The sequence below is a fragment of the Glycine soja genome, chromosome 11, assembly GCF_004193775.1.
Source record: "Glycine soja cultivar W05 chromosome 11, ASM419377v2, whole genome shotgun sequence".
In the NCBI taxonomy this organism is placed as follows: domain Eukaryota; kingdom Viridiplantae; phylum Streptophyta; class Magnoliopsida; order Fabales; family Fabaceae; genus Glycine; species Glycine soja.
Genome location: NC_041012.1, coordinates 4,588,890 through 4,601,238, shown reverse-complemented (window position 1 = coordinate 4,601,238; position 12,349 = coordinate 4,588,890). Strand labels below are relative to the sequence as shown.

General features: G+C 35.7%; 2 protein-coding genes across 2 annotated transcripts; one reads left to right on the top strand and one right to left on the bottom strand.

Moving 5' to 3' along the window:
- Positions 1-1,638: 1,638 nt before the first annotated feature.
- Positions 1,639-7,846, top strand: LOC114376369 (extra-large guanine nucleotide-binding protein 1-like). Its single transcript, XM_028334461.1, has 8 exons — positions 1,639-3,015; positions 3,109-3,246; positions 3,345-3,449; positions 3,571-3,756; positions 4,277-4,454; positions 4,705-4,946; positions 6,101-6,264; positions 6,820-7,846. Exons 1-8 carry the CDS (start codon positions 1,867-1,869, stop codon positions 7,409-7,411), a joined length of 2,754 nt encoding a protein of 917 aa, XP_028190262.1. The 5' UTR covers positions 1,639-1,866; the 3' UTR covers positions 7,412-7,846.
- Positions 7,820-10,485, bottom strand: LOC114376370 (cytochrome P450 CYP82D47-like). Its single transcript, XM_028334463.1, has 2 exons — positions 9,443-10,485; positions 7,820-8,658 (listed from the first exon to the last, which is right to left on the bottom strand). Exons 1-2 carry the CDS (start codon positions 10,412-10,414, stop codon positions 8,014-8,016), a joined length of 1,617 nt encoding a protein of 538 aa, XP_028190264.1. The 5' UTR covers positions 10,415-10,485; the 3' UTR covers positions 7,820-8,013.
- Between the last annotated feature and the right edge of the window lie 1,864 nt (positions 10,486-12,349).

The window sequence follows — 12,349 nt, the reverse complement described above, 5'->3', positions numbered from 1 at the left end:
TTTTAAGTAAAAACATTAAGATTTAGATTTGACATCATAGTTTTACTATAACTTTTTTATTTTTATCTAACCCTTATACTCCAAGATCTGGAAACCGCGGTGGACGAGTAACTGATTTTTCGTCGTCCGTCAGCTCTTTGAAACGCCAGATATATGAAGTGCAGGCGTTATGTTCCATAAAAAGAGTAAAGGGTACGTTAGGAAAAAAGAAAAAGTTTTAAAAGGTTAAAATTAATTAAAATTTTATAATTAATAGCACGTATCCAATTACTTTATCTTACACTTTAATCAATTTCATTTACGAATTAACTAATATTTATCTAATTCAATCATTAACTGGTTATTAATATGAAACACCATCGAGTAACTCGATCAATTAGTTTACTTTGATGTAATCATTACAATATCTTACAATCACTTAATTTAATAATTTGTGTTTAACATTTTTTAATCAGTTTTTGTTTTAACATTTGATGTGAGACTAAACATTGATGCAACAAATTAAACTAATGAAGGTAAATTACACTTCTATATTTTTCAAAATATTTTTAATTACATTATGTTTCCATTTATATTTTAAAAATATAGATGTTAACGTTTACTGTTGATATCTGATACGATTAATAAATATTTGAGCTATGTGTACGATTTTTTTAAGAAAGATAAAATTCACTTGGATAAATATATATAGTTTGAAGTCTTGAATTGTTAGTTGAAAGGTATTACTATTTAAATGCATTTTAATGAAAAATAAACATCTTAACAATAATGAACAAATATTAATAAGTCATTTATGTACACATTTACTATGCTTTAATAACTCCAAATTCTATCGATATATTTAAATTTAGAGACTTTAAAAAATTAAATAGAAATCTGATCACTCATTGTTATTAGCATCGTAATTTTACTTTATTTTTTAAAAAAAATTGAAGGTCCTAAATTTAACTTTGAATTTTTTTTTGGTAATGTAATAAATAAATTGTTTTTAAATTTGATAAGCTATAGTATAGTTTTGTTAGGAATCTTACATTGTCTAAAAAAAAGAATTAATGTGGTAGTTAAGTCACAAGACTCTCATTCAATTGATTAGTGTTTTGGATTGGATTCCTGTTATATTCTTAAGTTTTAAAAAATGATGTTTTGGTTGAGAGTGAGATTACCAAGAAAACTATTTATAAGTTGAATTAAGGTGTAAATCAGATACTGACAAGTTTTTTTTTTTATAAAAAAAAAAACAGAGTGATAGTAATATATTTGTGGATAAATATAGACAAGATTGATTAGAGTTAAAAGTAAATATAAATAAAAAGAAGAATAGTGTATTGATTGTTTTGTAGGAATAATAAAATTGATAGGCAGAAGTGAGGGAAGAATGGCGCGCAAGAGAGTGGTGGCGGGGAATGGAATGAGATTGGGACAATAAACAGATCATTGGCCATATAAAAGAAAACAAGTGGACGCAATTAGTGTGAAAAAAGGTGGCATTGGATTGGATAGGATGCCAACCTTGGCTACATAAAAGGACAAAGCCGTCCCCACGTGGCCCAAAAAAGAAGAAAGATTCCCCCAATTCCCGTCCCGTTTTAGTTTTCCTTTCCTTTTCATCTTCACTCACTCACTCACCTCCACCGTTACCCTCTCTATTATTTTATTATTATATTCTCTACCTCCCTCACCTAAAAATTACCTTTTTTTCCTTCTCACGCACATTCATTCCCTAATCTCTTCACCACGCCACACACACTGCATCATTCTTCTTCTTTCAATCATCATTTTCAAAACCATTTCTCTTTTCCTTTCATGCTTTTCTTGTATTCCTATTCCTATTCCTATTAGGGTTCCACCGCATCTCTTCTTCCCACCATGTCGCCGGCGGCGCCTGATGCTGCCGAGTACTCTTTCGCCGTCGAGTACGACGGCCCGCCGCTCACCTGCGACCTCCCTCGGGCGGTGCCGATCAGCGTCGACAACATTCCGGTCGCCGCCGTCGTTTCCCAGGTTCCTCTCTCCGACTCCTTATCTCTACCGGTCGTGCAGCCGCTCCTGCCGCCGCAACAACACCACCAACCCCTCCGAACCGAAGCTAGGGTTTCCAAGTTAGCGTCCGAAACAACGGTCTCTCCCACCTCGGTGATCGCCTTCGAGCACCGAGCTTCGCAGAGCAACGTCGGCGAACTCTCCGGCGAGCTGAGCAGCTCCGGCGCGTTTGAGTTTTCCACCGGGAACGACGGCTCCGGCGACCTGTCCGATTTGGGGGGAAGCTCGAGAGTGCTGGAAGAAACTAGAAGCTCTAGTACCATTGAGTTTAGGGACAAATCAGGGAGAAGTTCCGGCGCGTTAAGGGTTCTGGAAGACGGAAAAGAGAGTTTGGATTTCAACGAGTTGAATCAGCAAGATTGGGCATCCACTGAGTCAGTGCTGAGTTTGGAGTATCCATCAACTCGGGTTTCTTCTCTCAAGGCTGAGGATATCGATGCTAAACGTCCCCCTATTGTTACTTTCGATGTGGACTCTGATGATGCGTTGGTTGAGGAGTTTGACGTGGAGGACACTGTGAGCAGCAATAAACCTGTTAAAAGGGCACCTCTCACGAAGGGAAAGAAAGGGTCTTGTTATAGGTGCTTCAAGGGGAATAGGTTTACCGAGAAAGAGGTTTGTCTCGTTTGTGATGCGAAGTATTGTGGTAATTGTGTGCTTAGAGCTATGGGGTCTATGCCTGAGGGGAGAAAATGTGTGACTTGCATTGGATTCCCGATTGATGAGGCCAAAAGAGGGACTTTGGGGAAGTGCTCTCGGATGCTCAAGCGTTTGCTTAACGAGTTGGAGGTTCGGCAGATAATGAAGGCTGAGAGGTTTTGTGAAGCGAATCTGCTTCCACCTGAGTATGTTTGTGTGAATGGACACCCACTTTCTTATGAGGAATTGGTAACTTTGCAGAATTGCCCCAACCCTCCCAAGAAGCTGAAGCCAGGGACCTATTGGTATGATAAAGTATCTGGTCTTTGGGGGAAGGTATTTGTTTACATGCATTTGTGATTTGGTTTGTATGGTGTTTGAGTTTTTTGTGTGTTACTACGGATGCTGATTGGTTTAATGATTTCACAGGAGGGACAGAAGCCTTCACAAATTATAAGTCCGCATCTGAATGTTGGAGGCCCCATCCAACAGGATGCCAGCAATGGAAACACTCAGGTTTTCATTAATGGTCGGGAAATAACAAAAGTGGAGCTTCGAATGTTGCAGGTTGGAAATTCATATTGAAAGGCTCCCTCTTAATAACCATATATATTGTTTATTGTGAAACAGAATTGTTGAAAGGATCCTGTTTTGGTTGTGTGCAGTTGGCAGGAGTTCAGTGTGCCGGCAACCCACATTTTTGGGTCAATGATGATGGTTCCTACCAAGAGGAGGGGCAGAGGAATACAAGGGGTTATATATGGGGAAAGGTAATTTTTTTGTTTGTTTTTTTTTTCCGGGTGGGGGGGGGGGGGGGGGGGGGGGTATTTGTCTCGTTTTCTTCCAGCAAAATGTTATTTATTACACACTTTTTTCATTTCTGCTTGTTAGGCTGGAACGAAGCTTGTATGTGCTTTCCTGTCCCTGCCAGTTCCTTCTAAATCTTCAAATTCTTTGGGAGAACAACCCTCCAGTCTGGTTAGCAGAACAATGCCTGACTACCTTGAGCATGGGATAGTTCAGAAGCTTCTCTTAGTTGGTGGCAGTGGATCTGGAACGAGCACTATTTTTAAGCAGGTAATTTTTACTTGATAATTGAGTTTGTGAATCAAGTCATACTTAAATTTCTTTTGGATTATTAGTTACATTAAATTGGTCAGAATATGGTCTGTACTTTTGTAGGCACCTGCTTCCAAAATAATTGTTTCTTAATTCACTTAAACTGAATGGAAAGAAACTTCTGTGAGTTTTCTAAACACTAAACATGAGTGTTTACCTAGTTAATCACAATAAATTGTGGACACTGGACAGTAATAGTGTCAATCCTGCAAAGGTTTCTGTAAAGTAAATGTTAATTGGATGCACATTTATGTTACTCTCTTTTGTCGTCTGGTATTTCTTTGTTCAGAAAGGCCAATTTTGGCAGTAAATGACAACTGACTTCATAGTTGGATGTAGTATGTGATTATTCATGGGTACTTTAGGAATTGTTTAAATAAAATTGTGGCAAGCCCCCTCCTCTATGTAAAGACAAAGTCATCAATAGAGATGCTGGTAATGGTCAATGTATTCATAGAATTGCAAATATTTGTGGCAGGCCAAGATTCTGTACAAAAGTGTCCCATTCTCAGAAGATGAGCATGAAAATATAAAGCTGACCATTCAGAGTAATGTTTATGCCTACCTTGGCATGCTGCTTGAGGGACGTGAGCGTTTTGAAGATGAAAGTTTGGGGGATTTTAAAAAAAGGCAATCATCTGTACATGATACAACAGGTAGTAGCATTTTCTCCCACCCTTACACTTCTCCCTCAGAAATATGTGCTTTATATTGAGGTTTGAGTTGGTATCCTAGCTATCTTCCTTTTAAAGCACCAATTGTGCACCATTTAGTTGTCACTTGGTCCAAATGGCTTGCAGCATGCTCGTGTGTTTGTTTGAGGTGTTGTTATGGTACATAGTTCTGTTCTTATCTCTTTCTGTATTGTACTAAAGGATTGACCGCTACAATTATGGTTTTCAACAGGAACTAGTCCAAAACTGGATGAGAAGACTGTATATTCCATTGGTCCAAGATTGAAAGCATTCTCTGATTGGTTACTGAAAACTATGGTGTCGGGCAAACTTGATGCCATCTTTCCAGCTGCTACTCGTGAATATGCACCATTGATTGAGGAATTATGGAATGATGCTGCCATTAAGGCTACATACGAAAGGAGAAGCGAATTAGAAATGCTGCCTAGTGTTGCCAGTTATTTCTTAGAGCGGGTAAGATAATTCTTAAATTGTATTACTTTGTATGCTTTTGTCAAATTAATTGTGTAAAGCCCTTAACCTTTTATATTTTTATTTGTTACCTGCATATTGAAGAGAATGTTGTGCATTTTCAATTATACAATGTGAATTCTGTGACTATTGAAGATAATGAGATCCTCTATTAAGCAGCATAAATAAATCTTCTAAATATCAAAGGGAACAACTAATTAAGGTGCAATTGTAAGAAGTAATTTTATGCTCCAGGCTGGTAAATTTGATCTAAGAAGCTCCTTAAATATGTTATTTCATTTAAAATTTAAGGTTAAATTAATTTTTTAGTGCTCTAATTTATTTTTTAGATTCAATTTAGTCCTCTAGTTTTTTTCGGGTTTAATTTGGTTCTTCAGTCTAAATTGTAAGAAATCACACTTTGTGGTGGTTTAAAACCGTCACTAAGTGGTTTCAAACCGCCACAAAATGCACATTTTCCCAAAAAAAAAAAAAGAATCGGTTTTAAAAATAATAGGACCAAATTGAAACAAAAAAAACTAGAGGACTAAATTGAATAGGTTTTATAAATTAGAGGACCAAATTGAACCTAAATAATAAATTAGAGGACCAAAAGAGTAATTTATCCAAAATATAAAAACTGGGTAACTGAGTTCTTTATGGAATAACCACTTTTCATTTTATGAAGGGATTTTATCTTTAATCAATTTCTTCTGCAAAGATGAGAAAAACAATGGAGGGATAAATTTAATTGTTGTACATGACGGTTTGGCAACTTTTAATGAGAGTAGGTGTTGGACTGGTGGCGGTGTAAATTTGGTTGTAAAAGGATCATTTCTCAGGGAGAGATAGTGACTCTTGTCTATTGTACAATGGACATTAGGCAGAAGCATTAAGCTTGAGGAGTAACATTAAATTTCAGTCTAGCAAATTCAGCTGTTTATGAGTATAAATTAAAACCACTTTTCACATGTTAGCATTATTAGAATGCTTCATTAATATTATTTTATTGCTGTACCATCTTGCTTCCTTATTGTCTTTTAGGTTTCCATTTCTACTTTTTTTCTCCTAGAAAAAGCTTGTTGAGTTAGAATCTTTAACAACTTGTGCTGTTCATGGACATTGTTGTTTCTAACTATGACAATTTTCTGTTTTAGGCTGTTAAAATATTAAGGACAGATTATGAACCCTCAGATTTAGACATCCTTTATGCTGAGGGAGTTACTTCATCTAATGGGGTGGCTTGTGTGGAGTTTTCATTTCCCCAATCAGCTTCTGACGAAACTGTTGACACTACTGATCTACATGATTCTTTGGTCAGGTATGTGAAAATTTTTGTGCCATTTGTTATGCATCAGAAATGTGTTGCGGATTTGATTAAATCCAATTGCTGTTGTAATTGTTTTCTCTTGGAGATTAATAGCACCCGTGAAACTGCCAAGGGTTGTAAATGCAAGCACATCAGAACTACAAAATACCAAAAGAAACTAAATGCTGGATAAGTATGGTAGAATTGTAGTAAGGATGAATTATAATCTTCACTAATATGATGTTTAAGAAACACAATGTAAGTTTCTCCCATCTCTGGATATGGATATGGATATGAATTGCTCTCATGTTTAGTGCCCCTATTTTTTATATTTTGGATAAATTTTTGTATTCATTGGATAGAAGTGCCAATATCATACTGTAATGGTTATTGAAGTGCTTTTATTGTCAGGCTTAGTGTGTAAAAGTTGAAATTCTTATGCGAAAGATGTGTTCCAATTTCTATATTTGTTTCAAATGCGTGAAAGTGAAATCTTGTCGCTCAAGGTCATTGTTACAACTGCTGTTGAATGTTTCTGATGATTCATACTTTTTCGCTGGTTAACAGGTATCAACTAATTAGAGTGCATGCAAGGGGGCTAGGAGAAAATTGCAAGTGGCTAGAGATGTTTGAGGATGTTGAAATGGTCATCTTCTGTGTTTCCTTGACTGACTATGATCAGTTTTCTGTCGATGGCAATGGTTGTCTCACTAACAAGATGATATTAAGCAGAAAGTTTTTTGAAACCATTGTCACTCATCCAACCTTTGAGCAAATGGAATTCTTGTTGATATTGAACAAATTTGATCTGTTTGAGGAGAAAATCGAACAAGTTCCTTTGACCAAGTGTGAATGGTTCTCTGATTTCCATCCAATAATCAGTCGCAATCGTCCCAACGGCAATAGCAACAGCATTAATAATAATCCCTCCCTTGGTCAGCTGGCTTCACATTACATAGCGGTTAAGTTTAAAAGGCTTTATTCATCTCTTACAGGACGAAAGTTGTATGTGTCGCCGGTGAAGGGGTTGGAGCCTGGTAGTGTTGATGCATCACTTAAATACGCCAAAGAAATTTTGAAGTGGAGTGAAGAGAGACCAAACTTTAGCTTGAGTGAGTACTCGATGTATAGCACTGAGGCGAGTTCATTCTCTCATTGATTGCTAATTCAGGCAAGAGTTGCAAGTCATACTTGTGTATGGCTTGACACCTGTTCGTGTACATATACTGCTAACTCGGAGTAAAAGGGATGGTTTCTTCTACTAGCTATCCACTTGTAAGATTTCACTAGACGTAGACACATGTAGGTAAGGTTTCCAGCGATTAGAGTATGCTGGTGAGTCAGTCGGCACATACCACAGATCATGGTGTAATGTTCAAATTCATTTTTTTTTTTCATATGGTAAGGTAGCATCTTGATCATAGAATTTGTATATCACTTTTAGTCAGTGGTCTGTCAACTTATATTTGAGTTGCAAACCTGATTCTGTGTGCTAGAAAATACATGATGTATTCAAGCCTAAGATATTACTAGGCTCTCTGGCTTCATCCCGTTTGTGAATGGCATAAAAAAGACATAATATTCGTGAAGGTTACTCATTCGATTCATTTATCTTTTACACAAGTTCGGAATTATCAGAATACTACAAATTGCACCAGCTATCATAATACAGTGCAACTTAATTAAACATGTTATTGTTATTACAAGATGGAAAACCCCGATTTCAGAACCCAGAGGCTTCCTGCACATATTTTGAGGAACCTAGCTTAATATAATATAGTCCTCATAAAATTTGGTGTCTAGACGTGGAGTTAGGAGAACTTCAAGCGGGGTTGCTTTTAAATTTGTGAGTCCAAAGCTCTCTGTCATGTCAACAACTTGATTTGAAGGAGAAGCAACATCGAAAGAATGTAAGAGTCTAGCCAAGGTCAAGTGCACCACACGCAGAGCGAGCGAGGCCCCAGGGCATGCTCGCCTTCCAGAACTAAAAGGGACGAGCTCATAGTTCTGACCCTTTACATCAACATCTTTGTGGATTGTCAAGAACCTCTCAGGCTTGAAATCATTAGGTTCACTCCAAACACGACCATCCCTGTGGATCTTCCAAGCATTCACCATTAATTGTGTGCCAGCAGGAATGTGATAGCCACATGAAAAGGTGCAGTCTTCCATGGCGGCACGAAGGGTGATAATGGGACTTGGTGGATACAGGCGCAGAGTTTCCTTCACAACAGCTTGGAGGTACACTAACTTCTTTATGTCAGATTCTTCCACCTTCCTGTCCTTCCCAATAAGAGTGTCCAGTTCATGTCGGGCTCTTTTAAGTTCCATTTGATGGTTAAGTAGCAGAGATAGTGCCCATGTTAGCGTGACCATGGTGGGGTCAGTTCCTGCTAAAATCAAATTCTGCAAAGATATACAAGTTCATGGTCGTAATTCAAAGTTAGATGTCAAACTGAACGTTCATGTGCACCAAAAGCTGAGACAATAAGGTTTTCTTCAAAACAGAAGGGTGGTGTCGTACCGAATCAGATTGTAAAACACAACGTAAATTTTGGAGAAGTGGACTCCTGTTGTGGGTGTTAATTGCTTTTGATATCTTAATACTGAAGGATGTTAAAAGAAAAGAAATTTTCTTCTAAACAAGTGGACCTTTGTGGCCTCGCAATATATTCTTTGTTCGTTGTGAAAAGACTTGAATAGACGAGCCAAATTATTAAGAGTTTGTTACATCGTACGAAAACTCCTAGTACGAAATAATAAGAAGCGAGGTTGAACAACGAAATAAAAAAAGTAAAAGGGAAAATTTGACAGAAATCACAGTGGTAAGGGTAATGGTTTTCGTCAACACAAATTTTTACTTTTTAGAATTTTCGAATCATTATTCAAAAGATATTATGTATCAACTTTTTCCAAATTTATGTCTTGTACTCCTCCGTTTCTGTTGGAATAATTCCTTTTGATGGACTCAAGATTGCAATTGTTCGTTATTATATAAAGTGCAACGCTAGATTCGGCATAATATTCTCTTCTCTTAGAACCAAAGGCGTAAAAGCGTCTTACGAATATCCTTATTAGCAAGTCCTAAATTATATGGTTTATAGCACAAAGTCTTAGATTCCTTTTGGACTCCATCAATTGTAAAAGCATGTAGCAACCATGAAAAAAAATAGCTGAGCATTTTACTTACCAGGCAAGTAGCCTTGATGATGGTATCTGAATCATAACCAGAAATCTCTGTACCCTGCAGAACATTCAGCATGACATCCATGAAATCATCCTGTTCTTCCTTTCCATTCACACTCAAACCTCTTTTCCTTTTCCTTTTCCTTTTGTGTTCCTCAAGCCACCCTTCAACCAGAGCATCCAATTCACTGGCGGTTCTCTTCATATCCTTTTCATATCCATTGATATCCAACCACCCCAGAAATGGAAATGAATCAGACAACACAAACACCCCAAACAAACACACCCAGTCTCTCATAACTCTCCTATACCTTCTTGCCTCACCTTCTGCATGATCATCATCACCAACCCCACTATATGACTTCCCTCCCACCATTCTCAGAGCAATATTATGAGTCAAATCACCAAACCACTGCTTCATATCCACCAAAACCCCTCCCTTTGGACAACCTTCTCTTGTCCAAACCTTATAAAGCTCCCTTATTGCAGCATCTAACTCAACCGTTCTTGTGTCCTTGAGTGGCTCAAGACGGTTGTTAGAAAGAAGCTCTATGGTGGTTAATTTTCGCACCTGGCGCCAGTACGAGCCATAAGGAGTGAAACCAAACATGGCATAGTTGTAGCCCATTAGCTTTGAGGCTGCAACACAGGGTCTGGTGGAGAATGCTTTGTCATGGGCAGTGAAACACTCCTTGGCCATCTCCCAGCTACTCAATACTAGAACTTTGTATGAACCAAGCTTTATTGTGAAAATTGGACCATGTTTCTCAGCCATTTTGCCAAGTGTTTTGTGTGTGAGTTGATGAGCATTGAAGAGGTGCAAATGGCCAATGATAGGCCATGCACCTGCTGCTTGAGGTGCCCTACAGATCTTCTTTGTATTGCCACAAAGTGTTTTCTTAAATTGATAAAACAAGGCGCATGCTAGCAGGGCAAGAATGCCTGAAATAATAGTTTTGAACTGAAAAGCATCCATGACTCTGATGCTCAAATTTAGCTAAAGATTTTATAAGCTACACATATGTCGGTTTTCTAGTTGCTTAGCTTAAACTCGCTTCTTACCATCTATATAGGGGTGTCACTTCATGGTGGATGTTATTTTCAAGATTTTCACCATTAGTAGTGGAGTTAAGTCTTTTCTTCTTCTTTTTTTTTTCTGTAAAAAAATGTCTTTTTTAATTTTTTTTTTCCGAATAGTAGAAGAGTTAAGGGCTCCAATAATATATAAAAACTTTTATATACCAAACACTTTGTCCATAATATTATCACATCTTATTGTGTATGGATGACTTTTCTAGTGTTTTAAGGTAAAAAAATGTAAATTGAGAAATTGAAAATTCTATTTATTAATAACAACTCACTTAAAATTAATGGAATATATATTTTTTAATTTAGTCACTTTATATATATAAATATATATACACATTTTTTAGGAATTATATCTGTGAATCAAATACAATGAAAGTAACTTAAGTTTGTGCTTCAAATTGTGTTGTTGTTAACCTAATGGGATTTCGCGACCTGGTTAACTTGTATTATAAGATTTAAAATTAATTATTGCTCAAAATAGATGAATGCGTTTTAAAATAATATTTAAATAAGTTTTAAAAAATAATGAAATTTTTAGCAATTAATTTCAATGTTTTGAGTTTGCAACCTTGTTGTTTGATGAAACCAACTGATAGTATTTCATTCAGGAATTGGTTTACAATGCAAGAGGGAATTGGTTCTATTTTTTTTTTATCCTTCATTTTATTTTTGGTTTTAGTTTAGTTTTTCAATTAAGTTTAAAATATTTGACCTTGATTCTTTAAATTATTTTTTTTATTAAATTAAGTTCATCTTTTGTCAATTTATCATACTAATTTGGTCAAATTGATAACACATGATAAAATTGATGGTTTTTAATAAATTCTAACTAATTGTAAATAAAATCTTCGAGAGAGGATGTCACTGATATTTCTCTAAATTATTTTCAAGTTTTTAGTCTCATAGAAAGTGTATGAAAGAATTGCCTATTGTAGAAAATATTGGAGGTTTCATAAAGAAAAAAAAAAAAAGAAGCAAGAAAGGAGGGTGAGCCAAAACAAAAGGGTGACTTGTATGAAATTTTGGTGAGAAGTCAAGTGGTGCAGATTAGTTTGAATAAGAGAAATGTTATTTATATAATATTGCTTTATAATATATTTTTTAATTTCTTTCTATTACACTAATTATTTTATATTATATTTTTATTACATAAAAATATATAAATATGATTTAATTTAAAATAATTCAGTTTGTCGAGTCGCTGGGTCCCCGAACTAAAAGCTCTCGTGTGCTGCCATCCAATTCCTATCCTTTGTGTGTGCACGTTAGAGTCGTCGTGACTGTAAGGTCGTTCAACTATTGCTTCACAATAATTGATTGAAACCAAATCATTCACAACAATTTGATCTAAATAACTTCGCTTTCAATCGCTTTTTTCCTTCTCTTTCTCTCTAATTGTGTGGAAATCCGAAGATTGCACTCTGTTTTACTTTTCCAATCCACTATAGATTTAATTTTTGTTTTCATTTTACCTTTTTATATACCAAATGGAAGTTTAGTTGCTTGATAAGTTGAATTTCTTAAAACACTCGTTCTAAGGAATGATGTGTATTTCTTCATTTTTATAAAAATTATTTTATAAGTTTAAATATTTTTAAATTCATTTGAATTAATTATACATATTTTTGTTACTATTTTTTATTTTTTTACTTAAATATTTATTTAATCTTTATATTTATATTCTTTTATATTTTATATCAACTTTAAAATGACAGTAGAATGTGTACTTGGTTGATTCAAGTAATACATATATAATTTTCTGTTAGGCACTGAACGATTAAGATATTTTTTAAGGTTTTGATGAAAATAAAAATAAAATTTT